General features: G+C 48.4%; 1 protein-coding gene across 1 annotated transcript in view; it reads left to right on the plus strand.

The window, feature by feature from the left end:
• NRAP (nebulin related anchoring protein) overlaps positions 1-16226 on the plus strand; it is a 95075-nt gene that overhangs the window by 70717 nt on the left and 8132 nt on the right. Inside the window, exons 27-39 of the mRNA XM_083150242.1 lie at positions 25-129; positions 447-554; positions 1649-1762; positions 3001-3198; positions 3299-3403; positions 3548-3646; positions 5806-5910; positions 6455-6562; positions 6650-6961; positions 11953-12057; positions 14021-14119; positions 15033-15137; positions 15963-16070. Of these exons, the coding sequence (XP_083006368.1) occupies positions 25-129; positions 447-554; positions 1649-1762; positions 3001-3198; positions 3299-3403; positions 3548-3646; positions 5806-5910; positions 6455-6562; positions 6650-6961; positions 11953-12057; positions 14021-14119; positions 15033-15137; positions 15963-16070 (1671 nt within the window). The remainder of the gene's footprint in view (positions 1-24; positions 130-446; positions 555-1648; positions 1763-3000; positions 3199-3298; positions 3404-3547; positions 3647-5805; positions 5911-6454; positions 6563-6649; positions 6962-11952; positions 12058-14020; positions 14120-15032; positions 15138-15962; positions 16071-16226) is intronic.

The following is a 16226-nucleotide window of genomic DNA, read 5'->3' on the forward strand; positions in this document are numbered from 1 at the left end:
TAATTGACACATCTATGTCCTTAGAGCAAATATAAGGAGCACGGAGAAAATATAAAACACCAGTTTACGGCCACGGCGGAGCTGCCGGAACTGCTGCAAGCAAAACTCAATGCATTAAACATCAGTGAGGTCAGTGTACGGCACTCGGAACAGGTGTCTGATAGAAGTGCATACTCGACACTCTGCTTTTCCCTCCTTCAACACATTCCCCAACCCCCCGCCTCCTTTTATGACCTGTGAGTCCTACTGTACAAGCCTTGGGGAAATCGGAGAGGGATCTAAAAGGATCCCTCTCTGGGGATTTCACCAACATTTATCTTGCCTCTGGGCAACTGGGACGAACTTACGCCACTGTGATAATAATAATAATGTATACTGTGTATAAGGGGCATACTATACTTTGCTCAATGTGTGGCTGTGACCTCTAACCTCTTGTCTCGCCATAGACGCGGTACAAGGAGTCCTGGAGCCGGCTGAGGGACAGCGGGTACAAGCTGAAGCTAGAAGCCATTCCATTCCAAGCTGCAAAGGCATCAGGGGAGATAATCAGTGATGTGAGTTCTTATTGGACATAATGCTCCCTGTTCTGAGGGTTGCACTGGTCAGCAGACTTCTCCCTACATTCCTTGTGCTTAGGGTTGCACTGGTCAGCAGAGTTCTCCCTACATTCCTTGTGCTGAGGGTTGCACTGATATGCAGAGATCTCCCCGCATTCCTTGTTTTGAGGGTTGCACTGGTCAGTAGAGCTCTCCCTGCATTCCTTGTTCTGAGGGTTACACTGGTCAGCAGAGTTCTCCCCACATTCCTTGTTCTGAGGGTTGCACTGGTCAGCAGAGTTCTCCCTGCATTCCTTGTTCTAAGGGTTGCACTGGTCAGTAGAGATCTCCCCACATTCTTTGTTCCGAGGGTTGCACTGGTCAGCAGAGTTCTCCCTGCATTCCTTGGGCTGAGGGTTACACTGGTCAGTAGATTTTCCCTGGTTCTTGTTCCGAGGGTTGCACCGGTCAGCAGAGTTCTCCCCACATTCCTTGTTCTAAGGGTTGCACTGGTCAGTAGAGATCTCCCCACATTCCTTGTTCCGAGGGTTGCACTGGTCAGCAGAGTTCTCCCTGCATTCCTTGTTCCGAGGGTGGCACTGGTCAGCAGAGTTCTCCCTGCATTCCTTGTTCCGAGGGTTGCACTGGTCAGCAGAGTTCTCCCTGCATTCCTTGTTCTGAGGGTTGCACTGGTAAGTAGAGATCTCCCCGCATTCCTTGTTCCGAGGGTTGCACTGGTCAGTAGAGATCTCCCTGCATTACTTGTTCTGAGGGTTGCACTGGTCAGCAGAGATCTCCCTGCAGTAAGCTACGGTACATAGGTACACTCTTTTCTTGTCCTAAGGAGATATTTAGGAGTAAATTCTAAAAATGTAAAGTGGTGATGTTGCCCATATCAAGCAATCAGATTCGGTCTATCTACTCTATTGCATCCTAGAATCTGATTGGTTGCTATGGGCAACATCCCGTCTTTTCATGTTTAGAAGCTTTAGTATATGTACCCCTTAGTACCCAGGCGCAGTGCAGACTGTAATATCAGACACATCACTAGAACACACTCAGCAGTACATCATTTATCAGGATAAAACTTACACGTCGTCCTCTCTCCTCAGCATAAATATAAGGAGGAGTTTGAGAAATGTAAGGGGAAGGTGATTGGTCTACGGAGACTGGAGGACGATCTGAACCTCGCACATTCTGTACATGCGGGGTCTCTACTCAGCGAGGTAAGTTATAAGGGAGTGCGCCCCTTACTGTACTTCTATCATTACTACACCTCACAGCCCACACCTACCACTCCTATACCACACACCCGTCATGTCATTACTACACCGCTACTTATACCTCACAGCATACACCTACCACTACTATACCACACACCCGTCATGTCATTACTACACCGCTACTTATACCTCACAGCCCACAGCTACCACTCCTATACCACACACCTGTCACGTCATTACTACACCGCTACTTATACCTCACAGCCCACACCTACCACTACTATACCACACACCCGTCATGTCATTACTACACCGCTACTTATACCTCACAGCCCACACCTACCACTCCTATACCACACACCTGTCACGTCATTACTACACCGCTACTTATACCTTACAGCCCACACCTACCACTACTATACCACACACCCGTCATGTCATTACTACACCGCTACTTATACCTCACAGCCCACACCTACCACTACTATACCACACACCCGTCATGTCATTACTACACCGCTACTTATACCTCACAGCCCACACCTACCACTCCTATACCACACACCCGTCATGTCATTACTACACCGCTACTTATACCTCACAGCACACACCTACCACTCCTGTACCACACACCCGTCATGTCATTACTACACCGCTACTTATACCTCACAGCACACACCTACCACTCCTATACCACACACCCGTCATGTCATTACTACACCGCTACATACCTCACAGCACACACCTACCACTACTATACCACACACCCGTCGTGTCATTACTACACCACTACTTATACCTCACAGCCCACACCTACCACTCCTATATCACACACCCGTCATGTCATTACTACACCGCTACTTATACCTCACAGCACACACCTACCACTCCTATACCACACACCCGTCATGTCATTACTACACCGCTACTTATACCTCACAGCCCACAGCTACCACTCCTATACCACACACCTGTCATGTCATTACTACACCGCTACTTATACCTCACAGCCCACACCTACCACTCCTATACCACACACCCGTCATGTCATTACTACACCGCTACTTATACCTCACAGCACACACCTACCACTCCGGTACCACATACCCGTCATGTCATTACTACACCGCTACTTATACCTCACAGCCCACACCTACCACTCCTATACCACACACCCGTCATGTCATTACTACACCGCTACTTATACCTCACAGCCCACACCTGTAATGTCCCCACTTCAGGTGCAGTACAAAAAAGGCTTTGAGAAGAGCAAATCTCAGTTCCACCTGCCGATGGATATGGTGAATTTGGTGCACGCCCGTAAGGCGCAGTCCTTGGCCAGTGATCAGGATTACAGGCATTTACTTCACCATTACACAGCACACTCTGATGACATCAGACTCATGTCTGCTAAACGGGCCCATGAGCTGCAGAGCGAGGTAGGTCCAGGAATCTATGACGGTTTGTAGCACAGTAAATGGGATATGGAGGAGGTGACGGGTGAGCTCCGGGAATGTAACGGACACTTATACTTCCTAGAAACTCTACCGCTCTGACCTGAACTTCATGCGTGGCGTGGGCTGCATCACCCCGGGAGCTCTGGAGATAGAGGAGAGGAAGAGGGCCTCCGGCCTGATCAGCGAGGTGAGGAAGGATAACAATGGGTTCCATGATCTGGATTATGTGACCGCTGGTTATATGGAGGAATAGGATTATTTATGAACACTGAAATCTTTGGAATTTTAGATTGAACCCGTTGGTCTTTTATTTTTACTTCTTTCTACACAGAGCAAATACCGACAGCTACCACATCAGCTCAAGTACACAGCAGTGACCGACGCTCTGGACATCCTTCACGCAAAGTTCAGCAACAAGATAACCAATGAGGCGAGTGATATAGCAGCAGTGGTGGTCCTGTCCCATGGTTCCATCTCACACAAAATTATCTTATAGGAGCTGATCAGGAGAGATGTCAGGATTTGCTGGGAGCCAGGGACCCACTTCCCGGCCACAGTTCTGTACATGTTGGCAACAAGACTTAGCATGTCCCAGAAACCTCCCACCTTTCTTCTACCTAGCAGTCCCAGGTCCATCTCACCTCACTTCTAGCTAGCGTTCCCAAGCGCATCTCACCTCACTTCTAGCTAGAAGTCCCTGAAACCTTCCACCTTTCTTCTAGCTAGCCATCTAAGAGCCATCTCACCTTCTACTTTTAGCTAGCAGTCCAGGATACATCTCACCAGGGGTTAAAGTGAGGGATGGGGGTGAGGTGGAACTGGTTCAATCTCCACACTGGCCCTGCCCAGCATTCCCAGGACCATCTCACCTCTTACTTGTAGCCAGCAGTCCCAGACACATCTCACTTCCTACTTGTAGCCAGCAGTCCCAGACACATCTCACTTCCTACTTCTAGCTAGCAGTCCCAGACACATCTCACCTCCTACCTCTAGCTAGCAGTCCCAGGACATCTCACTTCCTACTTCTAGCTAGCAGTCCCAGGACATCTCACCTCCTACCTCTAGCTAGCAGTCCCAGGACATCTCACTTCTTACCTCTAGCTAGCAGTCCCAGACCATCTCACCTCCTACCTCTAGCTAGCAGTCCCAGGACATCTCACTTCCTACCTCTAGCTAGCAGTCCCAGACACATCTCACCTCCTACCTCTAGTTAGCAGTCCCAGACACATCTCACCTCCTACCTCTAGCTAGCAGTCCCAGACACATCTCACCTCCTACCTCTAGCTAGCAGTCCCAGACACATCTCACCTCCTACCTCTAGCTAGCAGTCCCAGGACCATCTCACCTCCTACCTCTAGCTAGCAGTCCCAGACACATCTAACCTTCTACTTGTAGCTAGCAGTCCCAGGACCATCTCAACTCCTACATCTAGCTACCTCCCAGACACATCTCACCTTCTACTTGTAGCCAGCAGTCCCAGGACCATCTCACCTCCTACATCTAGCTACCTCCCAGACACATCTCACCTCCTACCTCTAGCTAGCAGTCCCAGACACATCTCACCTCCTACCTCTAGCTAGCAGTCCCATACACATCTCACCTTCTACTTGTAGCTAGCAGTCCCAGGCCCATCTCACCTCATACCTCTAGCTACCTCCCAGACACATCTCACCTTCTACTTTTAGCTAGCAGTCCAGGATACATCTCACCAGGGGTTAAAGTGGGGGATGGGGGTGAGGTGGAACTTGTTCAATCCCCACCCTGGCCCTGCCCAGCAGTCCCAGGACCATCTCACCTCCTACTTCTAGCTAGCAGTCCCAGGACCATCTCACCTCCTACCTCTAGCTAGCAGTTCCAGGACCATCTCACCTCCTACTTCTAGCTAGCAGTCCCAGGACCATCTCACCTCCTACTTCTAGCTAGCAGTCCCAGGACCATCTCACCTCCTACTTCTAGCTAGCAGTCCCAGGACCATCTCACCTCCTACTTCTAGCTAGCAGTCCCAGGAACATCTTACCTCCTACCTCTAGCTAGCAGTCCCAGACACATTTCACCTCCTACTTCTAGCTAGCAGTCCCAGGACCATCTCACCTCTTACCTCTAGCTAGCAGTCCCAGGACCATCTCACCTCCTACTTCTAGCTAGCAGTCCCAGGACCATCTCACCTCCTACTTCTAGCTAGTAGTCCCAGGACCATCTTACCTCCTACCTCTAGCTAGCAGTCCCAGACACATCTCACCTCCTACTTCTATCTAGCAGTTCCAGGCCCATTTAACCTCCTACTTCTAGCCAGCAGTCCCAGACACATCTCACCAGACAAAACAATATTCGATCTTCTATTTGAGGTTCTCTGTAACTCCCCTGAAGTGTCACATATAAAAATACCATTGTTTTAAAAAATATCTTTAACCGATCAGTCTAGGTTGCTTAGTTACTGTTATAAAATGTACCAATCAGAAGTTACCTTTATTCTGTCTAGCACAAGTGGGACAATGAAAGACGGTGTCTGATTGGGTGCTGCAGTTCTGGGCATGTTCGGCCTGTGAATGAATTGTTAGTAAATACGACTTATCGTCTCTATCTCTGTAGCGTCTATACAAGGCGGCAGGCGAGGACATGCTCCATCATTACACCACCATTCTGGATTTACCAGGGCACATTCAAGCCAGGCTCAACGCAGTCAACATCAGTGATGTGAGTTATGGTTGTTTATATGTACGATGTACGGACTGCCGATACCTGTGTGTTACTCTAATGCACCCAGCCATAATGTGTATTAGAGATGGCCATCATGCGTTAACCATCGATGGTATCGTTGGTGGTGAAACGAGATGGTATGAAGCCACTGATGGTCAATTCTGCTCTATAATGTACGGGGTAGCAAGCCAATAAGAGCTGGGGGTGTGATGTCCCCGGTCATGGCGGTGGTCAAGGCTAGGCTTCATGTCCTGGTATAATGGAGAAGGAAAAACAAAAAACCATTGCAGGGCTCTGTGCCATCGATGGCAGACAACCATTGGATGTCCACCATCCATGGCAAAACCTTTTACCATGGTTGTTAGAAATCTATTGATGGTTGTTGGCCAACGATGATCAATGGCTGCCCCTAATGTGAACTGGGGTTCCAAAGTCTGTTTAATACATTTGTGATGCTAAAAGTTTTTATACATTGACCCACAAATGAGTTGCCCTGGAGCCCCCACAATTTATAACGTGATGCTTCTATGTGTGTTTGCAGATAAAATACAGGGAATCGTGGCTTAATATGCGGGCCCAGGGCCACAAGCTGACCATGGATGCCCTTCAGTTCCAGGCTGCAAAGTCCTCTGGGTTGATCGCCAGCGATGTGAGTAGTTGTTGGCGGTTAGCGCTGGTAACTCTTGATGCCTGACCACATCCGCCTGACACCATGAATCCTTCCTGTCCTTTACAGTACCAATACAAGCACGATTATATCGCTGAGCGGGGGAAGCACATCGGAGCACGGAGTATCCTGGATGACCCCAAGATGCTGCACTGCCTCCGCGTCGCCAAATTACAGAGCGGACAGCAGTACAAGCGGGATTCCCGGGATCTCCGCTCCCAGTATCACCTGACCACGGACATGATGGATCTGGTGCACGCAAAGAGAGCCCAGGCATTAGCCAGCGACCAGGACTACAGAGTGCTGCTCCACCACTACACCACGGAACCCGAAGACATGAGGCTGCAGTGGGCCAAGAGGGCTCATGAGCTACAGAGCGAGGTGCGGGGTGAAACCGTTCTAATAATGCAAAGATCTTGTTACAGAGTGTTGAAAAATTACTAATAGGAGTGGATTGGTTGATACTTTATCTCTCTCTGTGGTCTCTGATAAATTTCCCCTATAGATTTAATGCATAAATTAAACATGGAAAAAAGTTTAAAACATGAGTCAGGAACCGCACAATATGGACTGATATATCAGTAGAACCAATAATGTGAATATGAGGCAGTAACTGAGTCCCAGTAATGGGCACTAAATAGTGTTCTGTGGTTAATCACCGCACAGAGTCACTGCTGGAGGAAGGACTGACGCGTTTCACTTTCTCAAACCCCGCTGGCAGTAAAACGCTTCAGTTGAACCCACTGCTGGAACCCACCTATTGGACTTCAACATTTACCAGCATTGACCCTTCCACTACCGGCTACATTGGTTTGTCGTCCACACAAGCATTGGATTGGAGCACGTTTAGCCATTACTGGGACTCAATTATTGCCTCCTTCATATTACTGGTCCTACAGATATATCCAGGGCTATTTTTGTGCAGGCTCCAGCAGGAACTGTGGCCCTTATTCTAGTTCACTCTTTCTGACAAAATATTTCTTAGATGGACTAAACCATGTGCACTGCAGGTGTGGAGGGTGTAAAACCCCACCCAAATCTAATTATCTCTGCACAAGTAACACCTGCCTCACCTGCAGTGCACATGGTTTTGTCCATCTGAGGAATATTTTGTCAGAAAGAGTAAACTAGAATAAGGGCCACAGTTCCTGCTGGAGCCTGCACAAAAATAGCCCTGGATATATCAGTCCATATTGTCTGGTTCCTGAATTATGTTTTAACCTATTTCCATGTTTCATTTAGGCAGTAAATGTATTTTAATGTTTCACTTGATTAGTTTCATTTTAGCGCTGCTAGTTTTTGTTTTCCCTTTGTGTTGTGCGGGAACTGACTAGGGAGGGCCAATCCTGGGCCGTTTTTTCAATTCCTGGATCAGAGGATCCCGGGATTGGTCTCCTGATGCGGCGCTGTGCCAGGAACTCCTTAGAAGCAGTCCTTCAGCAGGCGGGCGTAAGGATGGCCACTGACCATCGATGATTCAAAATTATCAATAGTTTATGGCCAATGTAGAATAGTTTTGCCATTGATGGGCGATTTCCAGATGGTTTCCCTCCATCAATGTCAAACATAAACAGTTTTTTTCCCCCAAGGGGCCGGGATAGCTCTGCTCCTGACACCCACGAAGACCCGCCCCCATGTTTTGATTGGCCCACAGGCCAATCAGTCAAAGAAAATGGATGACCATCGATAGGCAAAAAACATTGCTGGTCATCCATTGGCATCCCTAGAACTGACCATTCCCTCTTTAAGCAGCAGCTTATTGAGAACCATCTCATTAACCTTTGGTTAACTTCCTTTTCTTCTTACCGAAGCAAATATCTCTGACATCAGCTGCGTTCCTTCCCTCATCCATTCATAAGATCCTTAATATTTGCATGTATCACCTGGAAATGGGTGTTTTGGAGGGGATGCGGTCAAAATCCCGGCGGTCGGAATCCCGGCGGTTGAAATACTGACGCCGGAATCCCGACAGCCGCAATGCTGACACTTTGTCCACTTATATTTGTGACTTATATTTGCGCTTGCAAATATAAGTCACTCTCTGGAGTCAGACTTGCAGCCCGCTGGTACGAAAACAGGTGATGTCAGCTGCTGGCACCAGGGTCACGGCCGAATTATCATGGGAACCCCCAGCGTTTTCATGGGGATGCTCCTTGCGAACGGGCCGGAAAATATACTGTTGGCAAACGGAGCCTGCACATGCGCATAAAGGCTCATGCTCTTGCGCAGTAGCAAGCGCTGTGCGAACACAAGGGGGGGGGGCGTGAGGATCAGAATTACCTCCAAAGCACAATGGAGATGGAGAGAGAAAGATATCATTTGGTTGCCGTTTTTCCATTCCTTAAAACGGTACTTGTGTAGTATCACGGCTCCCACGATGTGCATCGTATATGAAAAAATCGCGTCGCATGCGATGAGATGCCATTTTTCACAGAAATCATTGACGTGTTAAAATCATGTTAAATGCACCCCAAAGGGCATTTGTTACTGTAGCACCCCCACTATCAACGCGAACCCGAAGCATGGCGAGCGCGGCGAGCCCGCGAGGGGCGGCGGTACGCGTCCTACGACCTTTTTATACCCCCACTATCCACGTCGGCGTGGAGTTGAGAATAGAAAGTGTGGCGAGCGCAGCGAGCCACCGACCCCGAAGTGTGGCGAGCGCACACGGATACCTTCACAGGTATCCGCGTCCCCTTGCTGGCTTTACAGGTATCCGCGTCCGCTCGCCACACTTTCTATTCTGAACTCCACGCCGACGTGGATAGTGGGGCTATGAAAAGGTCGTAGGACGCGTACCGCCGCCCCTCGCGGGCTCGCTGCGCTCGCCGCGCTTTGGGTTCGCGTTGATAGTGGGGGTGGTACAGTGTGAAAAAAGACATTTGGGGTGCATTTAACATGTTTGCTACTAATTTAAATGCATTTGGATGCATTTGTGATCAAAATAGCATGCCATCGCATCGCATGGCATGCGATTTTTACAACAAATTCATAAAAACCCCGGAAAAATCGCATTGCATCGCATGCCACTACATATGGCATGCGATGGGAGCCGTGAAAGTATACCCTTAAAACTTTTCCCCCCTAAATGGATCACACGTCTGACACTTGAAAGCCGGTCCGTATTGCGCAATCATCGGAGTTAAGTTTATTAGTGGGAATAGTGTTCTGTAATTACAGCGCTTTGACACTTTACATAACACAGCCATGATTAGCATTCCCATTATTAATTAAGGGCCCTGGAAATAATACAACACAAGGAATTCTTGATGGGTAGAAACAGGCTCAGTTAATTCACTTGAGGTCTCTGTCTTGTATCAGACATGATCCATTATTTACCGACGTGTCATGTGAACAAATGCAAACAGCTCCACTTGGCGGTTTGATGTGCGCGGAAAACGAATAAGATGCAATTAAATTATTAATACAGATCAAAGGCTCCCTTTATACCTCTAATCATCTCGGATTGAGAATAGATCATTGCGGAAAGCGGATATCACACGTATCCAATCTGGCTGGAAATTGTAACTCACCGTGAGATTCCTTCTGAGCGCACTGCGATGGCGGTTACAGCGCACCTGGCGCTGTTACGGAGGGAGAACACCGCCTAGCAAGTAAACCGGTGACGCAGGTCATCGCTGGAGCTAGGGATATCAGTCCATCCATATCGGAACCATTAATCAGGCTTCCTAGGTTCCTGCCTAAGGACCAGTGTACTATGCCAGGCCTGGATCACCCTAGCCCATCTTTATGCTTTGCGACACATCTAGCCAGCCAATGGCCCCACGCGGCTCGAATGAAGACCATCCAGGCCATGGATCAACTGTATTTCAGTGGGGGATCTTTATTAGAACAGAGGTAGCACAATCACCTTGTGGGCCAATGATGCAAAGTGAACCCGACGCCGGTTTACGTAGCGTGAATTTGGATTGCACTTTCCCAGTAAGTGAATGGTCGCAAATGTGAATATAAAGACCCACAAACCTATAAAGTCTATTATTTCCAGCCATTTTGCTACTGGCCCTGCATCTGCACCATAATTTGGTTCTCTCCCCTGCACCACCGTTACAGAATTATAGAACGATAGTATTGATTGGTTGCTTTGAGCGCCTGATGTTGCTCTGGTTGTTGAGAAGAGTTGTCTTAGCCCCGCCCTTTCCAGGTCTGATGTTGGGTCCAGCCCTTGCTCTACTGGCGTGGGTATAATAAATGCGTAATTGCATAATTTCTCACCTTTGTATCGTGTACAGACTGTCCTCCAGAAATAGTTGCAAATCACAAAAAAGAGGTGTAAATTACATAGTTTCTATAGAAGAATTTCCCGGCAGGCAACCGGATTCCATCGCGCACTTAATTCATGATCGCTTAACTTCCCTTTTGCAGTTATATACGTCTTCTGCGTCATACGTATCATATCTCCAAACACTATCAGTGTTTGGAGATAAAGTGAAGAGAGGTAATGTTCTATCAGCTTCTGCCGCTTTTTAAAAAGGGCAGCTAGGAGTTGATTGGTTGGCACTTTCAGAGGGAAATGTAATAGGGTCCGAGTTTGTAGAGGTCCAGGATTTCGGCCATGATTATCCATATTTTTAAAGCGGCAATCATTTACAAGGCAAAACAGGTTGGCCTTGCAAACGATTGCCGCTTTAAACCTACATCAGTAAACCAACCCTGGTAATGAGATTAATAAAGGCATGAACAATTTAGGATACTTTTATATGTACCTCCCGCTCCCCTCCTTCTCTTATTACTGTACACAATCATTCTGCGCAGATTTATATCTGGATAATCTCTAAACTAGTAACGGACATCGGATTCTGATGGTTTGTAAACATCGATGGATGTTAGTGATTTTACTATTTGATGAAGGCTTTCCGATTGTTGGCCTCCATTAAATAATGGGGATTTGATGGTCATTTGATGTTTAAATCCAGCTGTTTAACATCAGGATGGACCATAGGTTGCTTTCGGGCAAATAGGATGTGATGCTTAGTTATCATCGCATCGAAGATTTCGATGAGGAATCCCAGATATCATTTGATGGTGGGTAACGGGGAGATGACCAGGTCCTGTGGGGTCCCATAGAAAGCCCCCCATCTAATGACCCTGCTCTGATGATTAATTGCTCAGAGGCAGAGAATCTGATGGTTTGCATTATTCATTAGCATCTTATTCATTTTCATTGCACATCACAAGTGTTAAATAAGGGAGTCCCTGGAAACTGGCTGTAATGATTATTCAATTAATATTAATTCCCCCTGTGACTGTCTGTCCTGTCTCTGTTGTCTGACGGCTGCCTCGTGTTCCGGGGAAGAGATCTGATCTGATACCTTCTCTGCAGGGAACGTGTATTAATCTCTTCTCTTCCACAGTCTCGCTACAAGTCCGACTTAAACTTCATGAGAGGAGTGGGCTGGGAGGCAGCGCAGTCCCCCCATATACAGAGCGCCAAGAGGGCGGGAGAGCTGATCAGCGAGGCGAGTATCTCACACTCATATATACAGTATATATACATGCTGGGTGCTGGGTGGCAAATGTCAGGGTGTATCTGCCAGGGGTAATTAGGGCAGGGTGGGTTCTGGATGAGCCCAGTGAGGATTGTGGGGCATAAATGTATAAGGCGACGTCTAACACCAAACACATCATCAGCAGCATAACTATGCCAGGTGCACAGATGTGCCCACATTTACCCATCTCCTGCGCTCACATATGCCCATCTCCTGCACACACATATGCCCATCTCCTGCGCACACATATGCCCATCTCCTGCGCACACATATGCCCATCTCCTGCGCACACATATGCCCATCTCCTGCGCAAACATATGCCCATCTCCTGCGCAAACATATGCCCATCTCCTGCGCAAACATATGCCCATCTCCTGCGCAAACATATGCCCATCTCCTGCACAAACATATGCCCATCTCCTGCGCACACATATGCCCATCTCCTGCGCACACATATGCCCATCTCGTGCGCACACATATGCCCATCTCCTGCGCACACATATGCCCATCTCCTGCGCACACACATGCCCATCTCCTGCGCAAACATATGCCCATCTCCTGCGCAAACATATGCCCATCTCCTGCGCACACACATGCCCATCTCCTGCGCAAACATATGCCCATCTCCTGTGCTCACATTTACCCATCTCCTGCGCACACATATGCCCATCTACTGCGCCCCTGTACAGAGGTGTAAATACCATTGATGCAGCAGATGTCGTACACCGGGGCCCCTGAAAACTAAGGGGCCCACTGCCGCCCCTGTCACTCACTGTTTTTCCTTGTCACCCTCTGCCTGCCTCTTCCTGTCACTCCCTGCCTATCCCTGCCTCTCCCTGTCACACTGTGCCTCCACTGCCTCTCCCTGTCACTCACTGCCTCTCCCTCTCACCTCTGCCTCCTCCTGCCTCTTCCTTTCACTCCCGCCTCTCCCTGTCACCCTCTGCCTCTCCCTGTCACCCTCTGCCTCCCCCTGTCACTCCTGCTCTCCCTGCCACCCTCTGCCTCTCCCTGTCACACTGTGCCTCCCCTGCTTCCCTCTGCCTCTCCCTGTCACCCTCTGCTTCTCCCTATCACCCCCTGTCACCCTTTGCCTCCCCCTGCCTCTTCCTGTCACTCCCCGCCTCTCCCTGCCTTTCTCTTTGCATATTGGGAACTTGGGTTGGGGTGGAGGAGGGGGCCCAAATTATATTTTGCACCTGGGCCAACCACCCACAAGTTCCACCACTGCAACTGTATATTCATCTACTGTACATACATATGTCTGTCCATTGCACACGCATGTGACCATCTCCTGAACACGCATGTGACCATCTCCTGAACATGCATGTGACCATCTCCTGAATACGCATGTGACCATCTCCTGAACACGCATGTTACCATCTCCTGAACACGCAAGTTGGAGAGTGACTCTGCCCCCTAAAGAGTTACAGGGGGTACTGCGCCAGGCACGCGGGGACGTGGCACTATTATATTTCATACTTGTTTAGTGAAGTTGGTAGAAAAATCCAAACGAATGATTGGTTCTAAGCACTGGGTTACTATGCACAGGCAGTAGGTCTAGGTCAGCATAGACAAAAGGTTGACATAAGCAAACGGTCAACTTGGCAATGGTTGACACATAAAAAGGTTGACATGAGTTTTTCCCCCCAAATATACCATTTTTATCTTTTTCACACTTTATCGTCCACATGAACGCCGACTCGGAACGGTAAAGCTTGCCTTGGTTGAAGCATGGCGGGGGTCGCGCTTCACTAATGTGGGGTCCATGTGATGAAATCTACAAACTGATACCAAAAAATAGTAATGTCAACCTTTTCACATGTCTACCGTGGCCATGTCGACTGATTGCGTCGACCTTTTGTTGACCCTTTATACTATAACCCTTCAAATATTATTGACTTTGTGAATTGTGTATTTTGTCCCGGTACAGAGCAAGTATCGTCAGAACCCGGGGTCCCTGCCATTCACCGCGGTCACCGACTCCCCCAGCCTGCTCCATGCCAAGCACAGCTATCTGCAAAGTAGTGATGTAAGTCCAGCAGGGCCTCATTATACTGCCCAGCATATACCAGGGGACCATTGCCGGCTTGTGATATATCGGGAGGAGGGCTCTCAGCCAGGGTACACAAATCCGGCTGTGATTCCCAGTGGCAGATAACAGATTCTGCAAGGTTCTGGAATAAAGAACAATATCACGCTCAGGAAAAAGGCCAACTACAAAGGGCCTCATTAGTCCTCTTGGGACAGATGTATTAAGCCTGGTGAAGTGATAAAGTGGTGAAGCTATAAAGTGGTGAAGTGATAAAGAGCCTCATTATTCCTCCTGGGACAGATGTATTATGCCTGGTGAAGTGATAAAGTGGTGAAGTGATAAAGGGCCTCATTAGTCCTCCTGGGACAGATGTATTAAGCCTGGTGAAGTGATAAAGTGGTGAAGTGATAAAGTGGTGAAGTGATAATGGTGAGTGACCGCAAATGCCTTTACAGCCGTGCATAGGGGCGGGGAGACGCTATGGCGGGACGGCGTTTATCTGATCACTGGCCTCCCAAGATTCACAGCCCAGAGATCAGGACTGAATCAGACCCAAAGTGGAAGGTGATAACACACCAGCCAATCAGCTCATAACTCTCAAGCCACAGGAGGGCTTTGAAAAATGACAGTTATGAGCCAACTGGCTGCTGCATTATCACCTTTCACTTTATCTATTCTCCAGGCTTAATACACCTGTCCTTCTGTATCTTATACACTTTATGTCTTCCACACAGGATAGACAGCCAATAGTTCGACACCAGATGGTCGACAGGAAATAGGTTGCAGGGTCAAAAGGTTGACAATTAGTCAACATAAACTTAGATTGACAGGTTCAAAACTTTGGCATGCAAATGGTCAACACAGAGAATGCTTTGTTTTTTTTTGTAACCCTAACCTTTGTGCCTGACAGCGGCTGTATAAATCCCGGGATGAGGAGTCTCGGCACAGGTACACGCTGCCTCCGGATCACCCCGACTTCATCCGAGCCCGAATCAACGCTTCCCAAATAAGTGACGTACGTAATATTTACCTGCCCGCTTACTGTAAAAGGCGCACAGTGCGGCTCTCCCTGCTAACATTACCCTGATTATGGCAGCTAGCCAGACGCGGGCTACCACGGCACATAAAAGGTCATTGCTGATTGGTCGCCTTTTCTGTGCAATGTTTGCACTCAAATTGGGCCAATGCAGGGTTGAACTGGAATTGCGTGCACGGAACTAAAAGCGCATTTCTGCGCTTATGCTGATGCGTTCATACAATAAATTGCTTCTGAGCGGCACAAGTTACTTTTGTTAAACAAACATTTATTAGGCCCACAATGTCGGTACTTGAACTGTGGGTTATGTATCTGCCCGTGAGGAGCAGCAGTCTCCACTCTCTCGCTGCCCGGCGTAACGCTGCTGCCGCTGTACAGCTATACAGGTGTGGCCGCCGGTAGTGGGAAGAAAGAGGGGTTACCACACTGTTCCCCTGATCTTTGAACCTCCTCTGTGATGAGTGCATAGCGTTGCGCATAATATTGTTAGAATATTGGGTGGGAGGGGGGTGGCAACTCCTCCTTCGTTTGGCCACGCCCGCAGAAAACAGGCCCACCTCCCAATGTCCCGGTATAAGCATTGCACACAACATTAGTCGGTGTACGCTAACAATCTAGTTTTGTCGCTTCTATGCGTTTTAATTCTATCTACGTCTCCGAGTCGTACTGGACCTGGCATGCCAAGAGAGGCTATTAGCAGGACCGGAGCAACGTACAACAGTAACAATACTTATCTCTGAGTTATTGCTAATGCTAATAATGTGACGCCCCTAGTGAATACTTTGTCTCTTATCATTTGGACAGAAAGCCTACAAGATCCTATGGGAGCAGTCCAGGGCAGCTGGCTATGACCTGAGACTGGACGCTATTCCTTTCCAGACCGCCAAGGCATCCAGGGAGATAGCCAGTGACGTAAGATAATACTCAAGATTTTTCGGGGCCTGAGAGGTCCGTTCTGAAATATTTCTTCATCTGTAGAGATCGGCGCAGTGACGTCTATACATCAGAGGCCGATCTACCAGGATATATGGGACTGTGAGTCTTGAAAAGTGATAAAGCAGGGAGTAA

This window comes from Crinia signifera, chromosome 6, assembly GCF_055691185.1.
Source record: "Crinia signifera chromosome 6, ASM5569118v1, whole genome shotgun sequence".
Taxonomy (NCBI): domain Eukaryota; kingdom Metazoa; phylum Chordata; class Amphibia; order Anura; family Myobatrachidae; genus Crinia; species Crinia signifera.